We start from the raw sequence: 19235 nt of genomic DNA on the forward strand, positions 1-19235 counted from the left end.
GAGATTTTTAAGTCTCATCCTGATAAAAGGCAAGCAAAAACTCCTTGCTCCTTTTTTTCTCTTTTCCATTTTTTTCTGCATGTCATTTTAATTTATTTTATTTATATAATTTTTATTATTTAATTTTATATTTAGTTTTTTATTTTAATTTCATTTTATGTTACAACCAGCCGTTTATATAGTGGCACTCCAACATACAACTCAGATCTGTAAAAAGGAATAGCATTCCATTGTGCTTCACCTTGTGAATGTGCTTGTGCACTGATGATGGCTGTTAGTTTCAGGCTAAAATATTTGCAATAATAAAATTGTTATTAATTCTTGTTACATTATTATCATCATCATCATCAAATTCCTGCCATGTACCCTCAAGGGGTGTACAGGATATGACAGTACTACATGAAAAAATTACATCATTACTAACTTCATATCTACAATTTTCCTCCAAATCAGTCTGTTACTTGTCAAGACTCCAACATTATCAGATCTTATATTTCTATCGTCTAAGGCACTTTGTACCGTATCAATCCACCTATATCTTGGTCTTCCTCTGGGTCATTTTCCTGCCAACCTGGCAGAGAACACTTGTTTTGCTAATCTTTCCTCTCCCATTCTATTTAAATGACCATACCACCTGAGATTAGCTCTGCTAATGCATTCCTGGATGCTGACAATGTCAAGTTCTTTCCTAATATCCTCATTTTTAATATGATATTGCCATTGATGCCATCTGTTCACGCCTCAAATCTTTCTCAGGACTCTCATGTCTGCGGTCTCTAGTCTTTGGTCAAGTGTTTTACTTCTGACCCAGCTTTCAGATCCATAAGTTAAAACTGGTTTGAACACTGTCTTGTATACAGCTAATTTAGTGTTCCGACTAATTTCTTTCTTACTCCATATGAATTTATTCAGTTGACTTCCCACCATACCAGCTTTGCTGATTCTGTTGTCTATTTCTATATTTAATTTACCATCTTCAGTAAAAATCTTGCCTAAGTAGCTGAAATGTTTTACTTGTTCCACAGGTTCTCCATTCACAACACAGTTGACATTTTCAATGATTCTGCCTCTTTTCATTGTCTTTGTCTTTTTATTGCTGACCTTCATACCATATCTATTACAACAGCTACTCAATTTAGTCAGAGAATCTTGCAGACTTGTAGCGGATTTATTTACAAGTATAACATCATCCGCATAAAGAAAGAGTAGCTGACATTAACATCTCCAATTTTGATATCAGGTTTAATACCACTTTCCTTCATAATGTGATCCATATAGATAATGAATAACAGAGGGGATAATGTACATCCTTGTCTCACACCAGATTTAACATTAAACCATCTTCCTGTACTTCCTTCAATTCTAACTGCTGACTTACAACTCAAATAAAGACTAAGTATTGCTTGATATAATGCCCCATTGACACCATATAACTGCAGCGTATTGAATAGCTTCTCTCTTGGCACCTTGTCATATGCCTTTTCTAAATCGACAAAACAAATACAGATCTTTGTTATATTCCCAGGCTTTCTCTACTATTTGTCGTAAAGTGAAGATCTGATCCTGACAGCCTCTATTTGGCCTGAATCCAGCTTGTTCTTCACCAAGCTTTTCTTCCACAATTCTTCTCAACCGTTTCTCAAGTATACTTGCATAGATCTTGCCAGGAACACTCAGTAGGGAAATACCTCTGTAATTCTCACATAAAGTTTTATTTCCCTTTTTATATATGGGTACTATGAGAGCTCTACTCCAATCATCGGGAATTCGTCCCTCTGTCCAGGCTTTCTGATCTATGCAGTGCAGCCACTGTAAGACTTTTATACCACCATACTTCAGCATTTCTGATTGAATATCATCTACTCCTGCTGCCTTTCCACATTTCAAGCCTTTGATGGCTTTTTCTACTTCAAGTATGGATATGTATTCCTGACCAGGCATGCCTGGTCAGTGTTTTTTTATCACTGTGCTGTCATCACTGCTTGTTTCATTTAGCAGTTTTTCATTACTCCATACTTCAAGGATATCTTTTTCTCCTGTTTTCATGTCACCTTTATCTTCTCTAACTCCTTTTACAGCACTCTTTCCTCCATTCCTAAGCTTCTTCAAAAACCTCCAGAATATTTTGCCACCTTCTTGATATTTATTTTCTATATTCTTGCCAAAATCCTCCCATGACTTTTGTTTAGCTAGTTTTACACACTGTTTAGCTTTCTTACATTTGTCTCTGTATTCTGTAAGAGTAAAAGCTGACTTATTTGCCAGGAACTTTTGATATGCTTTCTTCTTTTCCTTCACTGCCTCTTTAACTTCCTGTGTCCACTAGGGAGTTCTGATTTTTTTATCCTTGCACACAACCTCATCACATGCCTCTCTGGCAGAATCAATCAATGTTTTCTTCAGAGTTTGCCACTGAATCTCCAAGGCTTGATTCCTGTTCCTAAACTCTTTCATTTTCTTTTCAATAATCTTTCTGTATTTTAGTCTACAGTTCACATCTGAGAGCTGCTCAACTTTTATTTGCTTTAAAACTTTCTTACATGTCATTCTTTTCAGTATGAAATTCAATTTTATCCTGCTCAAGACTAAATGGTGATCACTTCCAATTTCAAATTCTCTGTACACTCTGGTGTCCTGCACCAGGGAGAAAACATCACTATCAACAATAACATAGTCAATGAGACTTTTCTTATTCCTAGCTTCTTCTCTCCATGTGAATTTGTGCACATTTTTACGTTGGAACATGGTGTTAGTAATAACCAGTCCATGTCCTGAGCAGAAATCCAACAGATATTTGCCATTATTATTAGCTTTGCTCTTTTCACCAAATTTTCCCAAAATATTGTTGTATGTCTCACAATCATTTCCTACTCTGCTATATAGATCCCCAACAAGGACCAACTTTTCCCTTTTTATTGTGTCAGTTGCTTTTTCTAAAGCATCAAAAAATTCCTCCACTTCCACCTTAGTAGAACCTTCTGTGGGACCATAGGCACAAATAAATCTCATTGTCCAGTTCCCCATTCTCATATTTGCCCACATGACTCTACTTGAGACTGACTGCCATTCAAGAAGATCAGCCTCGTATTTTGTGTTGAATACTATTGCTACTCCTTCTTTTCCTTGATTGTCATTGCCTGAATATAACATTTTGTATTTATTGCTCAGAAAGATCTCACCAGTTTTGGTCTTTTTTGTTTCAGTCACCCCTATTATGTCGATCTGGTACTTATCTAATTCCTCGGCTAGCTCCATTTCTTTGCCATTCAGGCTTCTTACGTTGATAATACCGATCTTTAACTCTGGTGATGTTGAGTTGGGGTTTGTTTTCAGATTTGTTCCAGTAGCTGACTTTTCACTGTTCGCCCTGGTTCCCTGGCGAAAACAACGGGGGCCTTGTTTAACCGGGCGAAGCCCCAGCCGGCATGAAATTTTGTCATGTTGTACCATCATTTTTTATTTTGGTTTAACGAATAAGAATACAATTTGGTCGGCTAAATCCCAAATTGCCAGCCCATCCTCGTTCGTTCAGTATCAAAGTAGATACCCAACAGGGTTCACCACGAGAAGGTGAGGATTGGACATTAGGTCAGTAGCCCTGGTCGGTTCTCTGCATTCCTTTAAAGGCTATGTGGAGGTCTCCTCTCAGTTATACAGCTTTGACCCTTAAGCACCCCGTTACATTATTATTATCTTAGTATTATTAACTATTTCTAATAATGTATACTTAAATGTAAATCTTTACCATTATAAAAATTATAGAAATGGCCAAGACTTTCTCATCTCTCCACATAAAGCAACAAAACTGAGATAACATGTGGCTGCCTTATGGTTTTCTAGTTTTTCCCTTGAATGCCTCGAGCATTAAGAGATCTTCACGTAAATCTAAAATATGATCTAAAATAATAATAATATATTTAAATCTTTGGCTGCTGTGTATCCCTGTTAATGCAACTAGCCTACTTATATCTTGCTGTGAGTTTGTGAAGTGCTATTTCATTGTTTGCTGAACTTGTCTAGTCAGCTGTTCATTCAGTAGTGTCTTCTCTTGTCAAATTGTAGGCTTTCATTTTAGACATTGAACAACTTTGAGTGGAAGCAGTTCAATTTTTCTTAAACTGCTGAATCGGATGTATTATAGAAGCTATAAATATTCACATTATAAATATTCACATTTATAATGAAATATTATGAAAAATAGATGAAAATGCATAGGCATAGCTTGTAATTATTCTTAAGACACAATAAGTAAAGAACTTTGAAGTCCACTATTTACATCAAGTTAGGCCAGATTACATAACAATAGCAATCCTAACCTAATACAAATACCATGGAATAAGTTAATCTTGCATCATAAAGTGGACAGCTACCAGCTGGATTAATATTCCAATATATATATATATTTGGCATAATTTATATATTAACTCTTATCTAATTTTATAAAATGGTGTAACTAACTTCAATGAAGATTCGAAGTATTAAAGATGAAATACTATACTGAATATCAATTTATATATCCATTTATAGTATGCAGGCATTGAACAAATTATATAGGCTTTATTTGAAATGCACTTAGTGTGGCTTTGAAATTTCTGGTAGGTATTTATTTCATAACGTATCCTCTAGTGTTAGGAAGAAATTTAAAAGTGACCTATTTGGAAGAACTGAACATAAGAAATGAAGATTTTCTTTACTTATTTTTGATCACTACATTATTTACTTTTGCTTTTTTTATTTTTATGCAGTTTCACTCGTATTGCTATTTGCCTATCTGTGATGCATTATCTCGTGGAGAGTATATTTCACCTGGCTCGTCTTTTGTACTTTGCAGAAAAATCAAAAGCTGCTACATATGGGTAAGTATTGGCCAGTAGGAAATAGCAGTTCAGTTCACATTTATAATGAAATATTATGAAAAATAGATGAAAATGCATAGGCATAGCTTGTAATTAATTTATTGTTAATTTTACAAGAAAGTTCTAAGAACAAGCTTTAACTTATATTTAGAGCTTTCTTTTACTGCCTTGCTTTACAGACTGGAGATTGAGCATCTGCTGTGAAGCAGATGCCTAGTCTTTAATTTTGTTTCTTTAATACAGGAAAACCTCACTTACACACAATTAATTAATCCATCAATTAATGTATGCTAAGTGAAATCGCATTAAGCAAATATGATAAACAATAGGAATAATTATAATTCATCCATTAGCTAGCATAAATTTGGAAAACAAATTACAGTATAAGCTATATCAGAGGATAAAACCATCAAAGTTAATTAAAATCAATTGCTAAAATTGTTTTTTAATGTCTAAACATTTGAATGAGCTACTTTTTTACAAAAAATTAAGTAAAGACATTTCAATCATGCTCTACTTTTTCATCTTGTCATGCCATTTGTAATAGCTGGCAATCACTTGCTTTATCAAGATTTCGGCAGACTTTGAAGCTTCATTCAATATCAGGATCGGCATCAAACAAAATTTCCTTAGCATGCTCAGTGTGATTGAAAACAAAACTAGCTCAAGTTCTATTGCAGTTAGCTTCTTAGTCGTAACATTCTCTTCTTGTTTGCACTCCTTATCTTCTTCTTCTTCATATGCATGCTGTTCTTCTAGTTGACAGAGATAATTCTCGCTTAACTGTTCTGAATGGGAATCGAGCAAGTTTTTCACATCTTCATTATCCAGTTCATTAAATCCAAGTTCTTTTCCATTTGTGCTGATTTCTTCAATTATGTTACATCTCGGCTTGAGTTTAAAGTCTTCTGCATTGTCTGCTAATAAAAGCATAAGACAATCTTTAGATACTTTGTATCCTGGTCGAGATGCTTTAGTTTTAGCTAGGAAAGTTTTTGTTTCCAATAGAGACCAATTTTGTTGACGTTGAATATTTGCCAATCGTCATAATCATTCTTGTGAATTATCCTTTGCAATTCTTCAGGAAATTTGGCCACAGAATCTTTATCAGCACTAGCAGATTCCCCAGTTATGCTTATGTTATGCAGTCCAACTCGATTTTCAAAACGGTCAAACCATCCTAAGCTCGTGGTAAAGCTTTCACATCCCTCTTGAAATTTGGTCTCTTTCAATGATATAAAAATATTGAGCTTTTGCCTGAATATTCCCCAAAAAGTATACCTCTTTGTATACTAAGAGGTATACTTTATTGGTTATAATTCTCAATCCAGAGTGATAGAAGACGTTCCATCTTGATCATTAAATGGCTTCTATTCAGGTTATCTGCATGCCTAAAGAAGCAGTAGCAACTTTTCCTTTAGTAACAACTTCTTTGTATTCTTTGCTCTTATTTAATATAATCCAAACTGTAGACTTGCTGTATCGCACAATCATTGTATTACTAGCACCGCTTTCATTTCTCTTAATGACTTCCAGCTTTTCCGCTCACTGCATAATGTAAAAAAATCGCATCAACTGATCAATCGCTCGCTTAAAGCAGAAAACAGTATCATTTCACTCAATCGCACTAATATATTATCGTGCATATCAAATTCGTATTAAGCGAGGTTTTCCCTTACTTCATAGTTATGTCCATTTTGGTGTCTGGAGCATTTTACCTTTCATCTTTTGTTATTTCAAGCATTTTTTTAATTTCTGATGTTTTCTTAATAACTTAATCTCTAACTTTCTTAGCTTTTATCTCTTATTTCATCACTTAAAACCAAGACATTAAAAAAAAAAAAAAATCTACTTTTCAGGGGAGGGGAGCTTTGTAGTGACCATTGTGTGCTTTTATTATCATTGCATGGGAACCTCAGATTGGCTGAAAACCCATGCTATCAATAATATTGTACTTCTTGAATGGATTGGCTGACAAAGCACTCACAACAGACTCTGGCAATCCATTTCACTTATTCACACTCTCCAAGCAAGATGTAGTCCTGGCACTCTTAGTCTATTTCTAACGACTGTTGCCCACTAGCCAAGTCCAACTGCTGAAATATTTCTTCTGCATGAGTCTTATAAAATCTTTTTAGTAATTTAAATATTTCTATCATATCCCCTTTTTTTCCACCTATCAGCCAACTTTTGCAACCACAAGCCACTCTATCTATTTGTCATAGGGAGCATTCCACAGACTACTCAACATTTTGGACACTCATCCCCAAGAAACCCAAGTGATCTAATCATAGTATGGTAATGGCCACGTTGGAAGTTTTCCACTTGGCTATACTATAAAGTTGCCAAGAAATTATATTCTTCGTTTATCCCATAATTGTGGGATACTAAGGCAAGTGATGTGTAGTCATTAGCTTCTATATAAGAGTTGTCCTGTCATGAAAATACTTCAGGTGCAAACTTTGTTTGCTTACACTTGGATAAAGGATTAAACCAAGAATATAATTTCTTGGCATCTTTAAATTTATGTGGCCATATCAGTGCCATCATAAAATGAGGAATTGATACTTTCACCTTGTTCTTCAATAACTAAGTGATTCTACGAATTATCTTTTGCGATATATCTTATAAACTTCAATTCCCTATCCACCAGTAGCCCCCCCTCCAAGTTCCTAGCTTCATCAATTTTCAGGAGTACATTTTTTTGAATTCCATCATTGTGGTACACAACTTATAATCTTTTCATTCCCAAAATGCATAGCTTTACACTTTGCCACATTAAATTGGCATCCATTATCTTTTGCTCATAACTGAGCCTTCATCCTACTATAAAAAGTTAGTAAATTTTTAAGGCATGACCTACCCTCAACAAAGCCATACTGCTCTGCATCAAGTATCATATTCTTTATCTGCTTATTCCTGAATTCTATCTTTGATCAGCTTTTTCGATGCTTTTACCACTATGCCCAAGATACTGATTGGTCTATAATTTGCAACCATAGTTTTGGAGCCTCCTTATGCAACAAGAACTACCACTTTGGCTTGCTCTGCAAATTTCTTCTCGTAATCTGATTTTTGCCTTCCTTATCATGCTGGCACCTTTCTTGCCTGAGTGTTGTACTGCTTGTGAGCTTACTGATCACCTTTCTCCTTATATATCCTCTACAGCTTTTTTGCAGCTCCTGCTTAACGATACTACTTGGTCATCTAACTCCTACCTGATATGTCCTCCTGACCTTGTCTAAACAGTCTGATATTGCTTCCTTCATATATCCCATGATCATTTCCTCGGAACCGCTTAACATCATTCCTTCTCTTGCAGTTTGTTATGACATAGCACTGCTTCCAGCTGCCTCCTGAACTTATTTATCTTCTGATCCCATTACCAGATTCAGCATCTTCAAATCATGAGTCCACTTCATCACGCACTGTTTCATGTAATTATCTCTTCATAGGGGAATAATTTCCATTTCCTTTATGTTATGTGTTCATTTCTCTTTCCAGTCTATGTAGTCGAAGTCCCCCATAATAATTACTTGATCTGTGCTTAATTGCCAATGAAGTCATCCATATCATCGCTTACACTCTGTGGCTTATAGCAGCTACCAGTTATATTTAGTCCTATTAATCTATCTCACACCAGGTTGCCTCAAATGAACTACCATTCACATCCTTGTCTTCCTGATCACCTACTATTATTGGCTGCAATTCATCTATCATTAATACCATCTCCCTATTTAGTTCTCTGCTTTCCCTGAAAATACCATATCCCTCACAGTCTATCTCTTTAATCTCAGTCAAGTGTCACTATAACTTTTGTTGAGGATGCATCAACTGATGACTAACTCCTCCATCTTATTCCTGATGCTTCTGACATTAGTATGTGTAAACAGTGTTATCCCCTTAGGCCCCAGCTACCTTACTTTGACTATCCCAAAGTAAGGTAGCTGGGGCCTAAGACTATCCTGTTCGATTTTGTCATTGGAGAGACTAGTTCTGCATTTTTTAGGTCATTCTCGTACTTGCTTACCTTATGGGTTTCAGCATACATAATGTGCCTATATCCACCTTAATAGCCTTAGTTTTTCTGACTTTGCACTTTCATTCTTAGTAAACAGTGCTTTCTCAAGAAACCTAATTCTGAATCCATTCAAGTATAATCCATTAAATTTGGGCCACAGGTGTATATAAACTGTATACTGTTCTTTTTGCACAACCTATACATTGATTCATTTGCAATCATTGTCTCTTCCTCCTCACTTGCCTCTCTCATAGTGTGGCAGCAAACTTAGTCTTTACTCTCTCACTTGTCTTTTTTACTTCCAATAACTCAAATCATTAGTGTCTGCTAAAATAAAATTTCTTTCATCCTAAATTTTCATTTTTGCATTCTGACATCTTCAATAATTTTTGCACTAGGGAAATGAGATTGTTATGCTTTCATTAAGTACTCATTATAGAATAACTATAAAAAAATTTTCTACTGAATCGCCTTCTATCACTTAGTCATAAATTTCTCTTTCTTACCTTATACTATTTTTTTATTTTCATCTCTACTAATCACCCGACATTTCTGCAATTGTTCTGTCTAGCACTTTGTCCTCCGAGGGTCTCTTCATTTTTCCTTGCCTTTCACCGTTATACTTCTTCCTTTCCAGGCTTATAGGCCAAGTGGCCTGTTCCGGACTCAATTCCATATTTTTAAGGGTCTTCCTCTGCATCGAGTACCTTTTGGGTGGTAATTTAGAATTTGTTTAGGTATTCTGCTTCTATTCATTCTTAGTATGTGTTCTTTCCATTTTTCTCTATAGCAAATCACTGTTTCATTTAGGGAGGTTGTAATTCCAAGTTTTTTTCTGATTTCACTGCTTTTCATTTTGTCCATTATTGTGACTCCTTCTGTTCTGCGCAGAAATTTCATTTCGGATGATTCAATTCTTCTTTCATCTGCTTTTTTTATTGTCCATATCTCACTGCCATAAAGTAAGGTTGGTTTAGCAACTGTATTGTAGATTCTTATTCGTATGTGTTTTTGTACATAATTGAGTTTAAAAATTTTATTTATAATGCCTGTTACTTTTAAAATGTTTGATATCTTTGGTTCTATATCAGCTTCATTTTCATATGACATTGTGCAACCTAAATATTTGAATGTATTTAATTGCTCTATTATTTTGTTGTTTATTACTATTTTGCTTCTTATTGGATTAGCACCTTTGAAGGCCATGACTTTTGTTTTGTCTGTTGATATTTCCATACCATATGTTTTTATCAGATTATTTAGACTGCATAATGATTTTTGTAGTTCATCTTCATTATTTCCAAGGATTATTTGGTCATCAGCAAAAAGAAGACTAGCTAATCTGGTGTTACGGTTTATCTTGAATCCTCCTTCATTAGTTATCTTCCATTCTTTTATGATTTTATCTATGTGTATATTAAATAAAACTGGTGTGAGAGAGGGCAACCCTGATGTACTCCTCAATTTATTGGTTTCCAGCTTGCTGTTGAATTATTGTACTTCACAGATATTTTATTATCTTGATATATATTATATAAGGCTCTAAAGAGCTGGTTTGGTATTTCATATTCTTCTAGAATTTCCCATAGTTTTTCTCTGATAATTTTATCAAATGCTTTGGTGTAATCTATAAAAGCTATGTGTGTTTCTATGTTCATTTCTCTGTGTTTTTCAATTAATAATTTTAACGTAAATGCAGAGGCTATGCAAGACCTGCCTTTTCTGAATCCATTTTGCTCTTCTATTAATTTTGGGTCTACTATACGTTTAAGTTTATATGCTAAGATTTTTGCATATACTTTATAACAGGTACTAAGTAAGCTGATTCCACGATATTTGTTACAATCAGATTTGTGTCCTTTTTTGTAGATGGGAATAACTATTGCTTTGGTCCAATCTTGTGGGCATTTTCCTTCTTTCCAGATCATATTATAAAAGTTAAGTAACCTGAGTGAGAATTCAAGTCCTGCATATTTGATAAGTTCCAAGTTTATATTGTCTTCCTGGAGCCTTTCCTGTTTTGCTTTGGGTGCTTCTGTTAATTCTTGTTTGAGTGATGTTTTTCAAGTTATCAGAGATGTTTACAAAGGGTAGTTTTCTGTTTTGAATGTTTTCATCATACCATAGATCTTGGTAGTGATTTTGCCATGTTTCTATTTTAATGGTATTAATATCTGCTTTTTCTCTAGTTTCATTGCTTAGATCTTTGAGGAATTTATATGCATTAACAAAATTGTTCCATATGGTTATTCTCCTGCATGCTGCATTTGCTATTGCTTTTTTTCTGTTGTATTCAATTTTTGATTCTATTGTTTTTAGGTTGAGCTAGTTTTTATATGCTTTTTTCTTTTCTTCAATAATGCATTTAATTTCATCATCCCAGTCCCTAAGGCCTCTTTTTCTTTTCCACTTTTTCTTTGTTCCTAAACTTTCTTTTGCAGCTTTTGTCATTATGGTTTTTAGGTTTGACCATTCTTCTTCTATGTTCTGATTTTGTTTTATACTTGTCATCCAGTTCTTTATTCTTTTTGGTACAAGTCTTTAATACTACTGTCGTCCAAAAATCTAACTTTGAAAGATTCAAAATTTCTATTTTTCTTGTGCTTTTTTTGTTGTTTTCCATCTTGGTTCCCATTTTATTTTTCCAATTAAAAGGTAATGATCTGATTCTATTTCAGATCCTCTGTATACTCTTGTATCTATTATCATTTCTGACATTTTGATATTGCTGATTATGTAATCAATAATGCTTCTTGTGTCTCTTGCTTCCCAGGTGTATCTGTGGATGTCTTTATGTTTGAAGAAGGTGTTCATTATTTTAAGGTTATTGCTTATAGTAAAATATGGCTAGTATAATATTATTTCCTAAGATTAAGAGTATAATACTCTTAATCTATTTCCATTTCTATTACAGTTAAGTTCTCTAATAAGTCCTATGTTTGGTTTATATGGTTTATTGCCAGTTCTTGCATTGAGATCTCCTATTACCAAAATGTGATCCCTAGGATTGGTCTTATTTAATATGTTCTGCAGTTGGGTGTAGAAGTTTTCTGAGTCCTCCTCTTTTCCTTCTTCAGGTGCATAAGTTCCAATTACTGTCATATAGCCTCTGTCCATTTTAATTCTCATTTCTATTATTCTATCGCTCCAAAAGTTGTAATGAATTATATTGTTTCTAAGAGATTTATGTAGAAAGATCATTACACCAGATTTCTCTCTCTTCTGCTTTTACCCCACTGTATATATAGATATAATTTTCAGTTTCGTCTGTTCCTCTCCGCTTTTTTTTTAGATTCTGTAATTACTGTTATTTTTACATTTCTTTCTTCTAGTGCTTGGTCCAGTTCTATGATTTTGTGGTGGATACTTCTCACATTCCAGGTGACTATATTCCAATAGGTGTATTTCTGCTTTTTTTTTTTTGTTTTCGATAATTTTCTTCTCGAATCCTTATTCCAAGCTGGTTCATTACCAAAAAAGTCTGTCCGTTTGCTATCTTCATGAGTCTTTTTAGTGGGTTAAAATTTTGACTGAGAGGGTTACTGGCCATCTGCAGTCTAGCTTGGTGATGGGGCTGTCATCTTGAGGCCTTCAAGCTTGCCTTAAGTGGTAGGAGAGAATTTTAAAGAAGACATAGAGTAGAGATAGAAATAGAATGACCCATAGCCCTCGATTACTCTAATAGCATTAGGGTCGTGAGTTACAAGAGTTGGGCGAGGAATGCCATATAGGAAAGATTAAAGAGCAAGGGGCCTACCTCAAAGAAGAGAGAAGAGAGAGAATAGACCCAGCTAGGGGACCATGGGAAAACCACTTCCCTTGCTACCAAGATGATAGCCCCCCCCCCGTTGGTCCATGAGTCCTTATTCAACATATTCGGACCACCTCGCCATCTCTGGTGGGCTCCCCTATCTGCCACCCAGGGGATGCGCTCTCTAGAGGTTACAGGGTCTTCCGAGAGCCATTACACTTTTGACAAATATTTTAGACACTAGCATTTTCCTGACTTTCATTATTATTCGCTATTCTGTTATCATGTGTTTTACTCTCTCCACCCATCTAGCACTCACTCTGACAATGCTTATTTGCTCAGTAATTTGTATTCCTTTCTCCCATCTTTCACTTTCACAATGAACACTTCTTACACTGTTCTGAACAAAAATCTGGTATTCTTCCCCCCTCCCCACACCATAAAAGATTCTTTGCTATATTTTATTATTATTTATATGGACGCTCCAAAGACTCACTGCAGGAGACTCACTCTATTCATTAATACAATACCTATCATATACCTCCTTAAACCTATTCACTGCTGGGGCACTCGCCCTCTGGCAATTTGTCCCAATCATTCACCACACTCCAAGTAAAAAACCTAGTGTGCACACCCTTTACACTCTTAGACAACTTCCAAGTGTGACCCCTTGTTTTTTCCTCCTACTCCCCTTGTATTGAAAAGTTTCTTCTGTGTCAGTCTTATAGAATCCTGTTAGTAGCTTTATAAGTTTGTCATACCCCTTCTCCTATGCCTGCGAGCTAAACTCTGCGACCCACATACCCTCAGTGTATCCTCATGGGGAACATCCCACAGACCTGTCACCAACTTGTCACTTGTTTCTGAATCCTCTCCACCACCTTCTGAACCAAAAGAAACACAGGTGACCAAATCTGTGCACAGTAGTCAATATGTAACTACATCATAAAGAAGGATAATAACCTCCCTATCTTTAATGTCAGTGTGTTCTTCAATATCCAAGTAATCCTCTGAACTATTTTTCCTACTCTTGCAATATGTCCTCTGAATTTCAAATCTCTATCCACCATCACCCCCAGATCCCTAGCATCATCAATTTCCTGTAAAGTAGTACCATCAATATGAAGTGTGTAATTACTAAAGGAAGAGCCATAAGGCTTCATTTTGGTGATGTAAAATTACATAAGTAAAGTTGATACTAGATCCAACATTATTTCAAAGCCAAATGTTTGTAGAAACTATGAAAGTTTTGTAAACTGACCTGAGAGCTTAAGAATACAATCCTCAGCATCCCTGAGTTGCCTTAGCTTGCACCATTTAAAAGACATGAGCACTGTTCAAGTGTCCATATGTTCGCCTTTTATTGCGAGAGTTCACTTACAAAAAAGAAATTTTATTCTTAAGGTTTCTGAGGAGAACCAACCAGTTCGAAATAGCTGTCAGACCAGTGAAACCTTTATCAAATGCACTAATAAAAAGGCAAATATATGGACACTTGAGCAGTGCTTATATCTTAAGTAGTGTAAGCTAAGGCAACTCGAGGATGCCAAGGATTGTATTCTCATAAGCTCTCAGGTCAACTTATGAAACCTTTGTAGTTTCTACAAACATAACGTTGAATCTAGTATTCCCTTTGTCTATGAAGTGTGTAATATTTTCATCCCAAAATGCATTACTATTGTCCTTTGCCCACACTGTCAATTTATGTAAATCATCTTGTAAAATAGCTACATCACCTTTATCAACTGTTGCCCTCCTTAGTTTTGCATCAGTGGCAAACAGCTGAATATATCCATGTGAATCTTCTGCTACATCATTAATGTATATTAATGGGCAGTGGCAAAGGGAATTTATACATCATTAATGTATAAATTAAAGAGTAGTGGTTCTAGCAAAAAATCCTAGAGTGCTCCACTAGTTGCCCTCATTTGCCATGATCCATGCCATTAGCCCATATCCATTCCCATTTGCTCCAACTTATGTAATATTTTTCCATGTGGTATTCTGTCAAATGCCTTTGCAAAGTCCAGCAGTATCATGGTGTAGCCATTTCCTTTATCCATTTCTATTGTCACATTATTATAAAATGTGAATAAATTACTGAGGCAGGACCTACCTTTTACAAAGCCATACTGCCCCCTATAGAGTATCGTATTCCTATCCACCCATTTCTGAATTTTATTTTAACCAACTTTTCCAGTACTTTAACCACCACTCCAGAGATACTAATTAGTCTGTAATTTGCTACTTCTGTCTTGGAGCCAGCTTTCTGTAATGGAACTAGCTTACCTTCTTTCCACTTCCTTGGAACCTTAACAGAGCTGAGACATAGATTAAACAATTTTTCAGAGACACCACCAGTTCACTTGTGCACGTTCTTGTAGCACATGAGCTGACATATCGTCCAATCCCACTGGTGTCTTTATATTGATATTTTTCAATATACTGAGCACCTCCAGTTCACCTAGCTCAATGCACACATCACCATCTGGATGATATACCCTCTCAAAGTGATCACTTAGTAACTGAACTATTTCTTCTGCTTCTGTAGCTTTCCTACCATCAGTGCTGAGTAAAGTCATCTTTCCATAATCATTCTTTCTCTTACTTGCTCTTCTTCTCCCATAGTCCTAAATGAACCGTTGGGTCATTCATGGCTGGTAGGTGATACTCTTTGCTAGCCTCCTCCACTCGTCTCGGTCTCTTGTTCTTGATGTCAGTTGAGAAAAGGAGAAATTTGTCCATTTTAATCGAGGTCGGCCCCTAACCCTTGATCCCAGAACGATTCCTTCTAGGGTTTGCTTTGGAATGCCATTAGCCCTCTCCACATGTCCGAACCATTTCATCTGTCTTCTTCTGATGATTGTCAGAATATTTTTCCTTTTTCTCCCATCTATTGAGTCAATCAGTTTTCGGACATTTTCATTGGTTTTGTGAGCGGTATAGGGAATTCTCAAAAGTCTTCTGTAAGTTTTCGTTTCGAAAGACAGGAGTCTTCTCTCATCTTCCTACAATAAAGTCCAGGCCTCACAACCATACAAAAGGGCAGAATTCACCAAGGTGTCAATTAGTCTTAGTCTGGTTGTGATTGCTATTCTGTTATCTCCCCACAATGGTTTTAACTTCTGTAGGGCCACAGTTGCCTTAGCAATTCGGTATTTAATGTCAGTTTTTGAATGACCATCTTACTTGCTACATAGTGAAAAAACTCTTTTGGATTTACTTTGGCATGTTAGCTAATTTTCTATCAAGATCTGATTTAGCCTTCTTTACCATACTTGTTACCTTTCTTTGCTTGTGCTTTATACTGCTCATGGGCATGCTGATCACTATATTCCTTCCACAATGCTTTCTTTTTTTGCAGCTCTTGTTTTATATTGTTAGCCATGCACTTAATCCCTACTCGGTTTATCCTTCTGAGTGTGGGTATGCACTCTGATACTGCTTTGCTCAAACAATCCTTGAATACTTCTTGTGCACTAACGACATTCATTCCATGTAGTTTATTATGCCATGGCACTGCTCCAAGTTGCCTCCTAAATTTGTCATAATAATCACCAGCTTTGTAGTTCCACAGAAACCCTGTTTTGACTGAAATTTCCTCATGTTGAGCAACCTCCCAGGACAAAACTGCATGGTCACTTTCCCTAATCAGAGTTAAAGTTGCTACTGCAGTTATAGATAAATCTTCTGATGCTATTACCAAATCCAACACTCTCAAACTCCTGGTCCTTTTCATCACATGCTGTTTCAGATAATTATCTGCTACTAATTGTATAAATTCCATTTTGCCACGTGCCCTTTCCTCCTTCCAATCTATATCACCATAGTTAGTCCCCCATGATAATCGCTTGGCCTGGACTCGTGCTAATCTGCATCTTCTGGACTCCCAGATCTATAGCAGCAACCAACAATATATTTCACCGTGTTGGCCTCTATCTCATACCAGACAGCCTCAAATGAACCATTTCTATCAGATCTACAGTGTTCCTTAACTTCTACTGTTGGTTGAAGTTCTTCAGCTATCATTAATAATAATACTCCTCCTGTCCTATTTCCTCTATCTTCTCTGAATATACAATATCCATTATGTTCTATCCTTGTAACTACATCATTCTCTGACAACCAGGTGTCATTGATATAGTCCAACCACAGAAGGGAGAGCTCTTTTTGGCAGACTGCCAAGAAGAGTTGGTTCACGTTAAAGGGGAGAAAGAAATAAAGCGATGAATGAATTGGTCAACGACAACATGCGAAATCACGTGCTTTATAGGTAAAATTTTTCAACTGTTATATAAGCAAAATAGTTACCGCTTTAAAAACTACAATGATCATAAAAGAGAAGTTAATTTTCCAACGTGTAATAATAAACAACTCATCCCACAATACGGATTGATTATCCTATTATCGGCTTGGATTCTCCTTCTGTTGACATGCGCAGAAGTATCGAAGGGTCTCATATCTGTGGGCGTGCTATACCAATAATTTTTGGCCAAGTGAAGTTGACCAATGCTTAAAACTTTTTTCTTTATTTCTGATATTTTGGGCATTTGTGTACATGCACTGCAACATCTCCCTTAGGCCCACAGTTACCCTTACATAATGTCATTACCTGCCCATTCAGATTCAAAACCTGGGAAACTGCACCCAGCTCTTCACAATCATTCCTGCACTCATACTCATTTATCTTAGAGCAGGGATTCTCAACCTATAGTACGCATACTACTGGTGGTACGTGAGCCACTGCCTTACTGGTACATCTAATATCTTGAATTAAATATAGTGGTACGCCACTGGAAAAGGTTGAGAACCCCTGTCTTAGAGGATGGCCAGACACATGCTTGATTGTCCCCCCCCAATATCTCTAGTTTTCCTGGTTTTGCACTTCCAACCTCTCACCGAACAACTTCTTCTCCAATCACCTAACTCCAAAACTATTTCAGTGCAGTCCATCAGGCAGCACATACAGGTTCTTACTCCCATCAAATTCATGTCACACATCTATAAATTGCACACCATTCCCCCTGCACAAATTTCTCATTGGAAATCATGGCCCTTTTTCCTAATTCTGTCCTATCATACTGAGGCAGCTGACTTACAAACTTTACTTTCTTACTCTTCATTTTTCTTCTTCTAACAACTCTTTCATATCTTCTCTAATTGCACATTTCTTACCTTTCAAATCATTTGTGCCTGCCAAACCAATTAACTCATTAGGTTCTTTCTTTTGCTTCACTAACATCCTTCATCTTTACACCTGGGAAACATGCTTTTGTCGCTTTCTCATTAAATATACCTTTTATCATCGAATCACCATATAATACTATCTCTTTTCTCCTAGTTTCTTGCATTTTTATGCTTTTAACATTCAATTTTTCTTTCATTCTCTGTCCTTCTGTAGCACATACCAATTATTTCTCCAGTCGCTCGAGCTCAAGTGTTGTCCTGTGAAGGAGTCCGTGCAAGCATGCAATTTCTTTCTGTGCTAGCATCTCATCCACATTATTACTTTCAACCACTTCCTTCAAACTCTGATTTGTATTTTGTGCACTATCATTCACTGCTTCCACTACGTTCTCCACAACACTTTGACAATCCTCCTTATATCCATAATATCAATTACTTCATTCTTTTGCTCCCGATACGACTTGCATTTCATATACTCACTTATGAAACATTTCTGACATATATTATCTCCATTTTTGCTCTCATACAATAAACCGTTCACTCTCAGCAACAAATACATTAAACATACACCACATCAATGTCTTGGTCGCCATTTTTCTCATACACATTGTGCCATAATGAAGAATTTAACCTAATATTATTAACTAAATTTTAAAATACTTATCTTTTTGCGCTGTCTTTTATTATAAGAAAGTAAATTTTATATAAAACAAAATTTAAACTATGTTACTATATCAATCTCTCAAACAATACAGAACTGACTCTGAAAACATGAAGAAATTACTTGGTGATAAGACTAAATTTTTAAGTCAAAAATAGAACTGTTTTCTGCACTCTATAGCTCATGTGGGATGTTTTAATAGCATCTCACATGAGCATTTTCTGTTATTGTTCAATAAAAGTAATTAATGGTTTTAGAAGACAGCAGCTAATAGTTAATGAGACTCAGTGTATTATTTCTGTTAGAAAATCATCTTTTCTAAGTGTCTCCACTTTGGAAGTGGGGACAAGATTGTAGAAGGGAAATTTTTTTTTGCTACTACTGTTAGGGAAAGGGGAAAAGAGCTTTGAATGTGAATTGCAGAACTCCAGAAGTTTAAGGTACAGCTTAACATAGTGAATAAAAAACATTGTCAGCATAAATATGAATTTTGTTGCATCTGAAGTAAAAAATAATACATATTTTTATATAGTGAATTAAACAAATTTTATGCTTTTTATGCTAAAACCAGAATGAAATCAGTAGATAATAAAATTAGGGATACATTTATTTATATATAATATACACTTTGAAACTAGCAGAACTAAATATACAGTTGGGTGCTGCTATAGACCAGGTGATGGAATAGATGGTGGCGATAGTATGCATAAGCAAATAGAAGAAATGAGCGGAAGGAGGGTAATTATTATGGGAGATTTC

General features: G+C 35.7%; 1 protein-coding gene across 1 annotated transcript in view; it reads left to right on the plus strand.

Moving 5' to 3' along the window:
• Positions 1–19235, plus strand: part of TRAM (translocating chain-associated membrane protein 1) — a 204472-nt gene that overhangs the window by 150036 nt on the left and 35201 nt on the right. Inside the window, 1 exon segment of the mRNA XM_090391298.1 lies at positions 4746–4856. Within this exon segment, the coding sequence (XP_090247424.1) occupies positions 4746–4856 (111 nt within the window).

The sequence above is a fragment of the Typopeltis vanoorti genome, chromosome 4 (genome assembly GCF_054136105.1).
Source record: "Typopeltis vanoorti isolate ZY-2024b chromosome 4, IOZ_Tvanoo_1.0, whole genome shotgun sequence".
NCBI classification, from domain to species: Eukaryota; Metazoa; Arthropoda; class Arachnida; order Uropygi; family Thelyphonidae; genus Typopeltis; species Typopeltis vanoorti.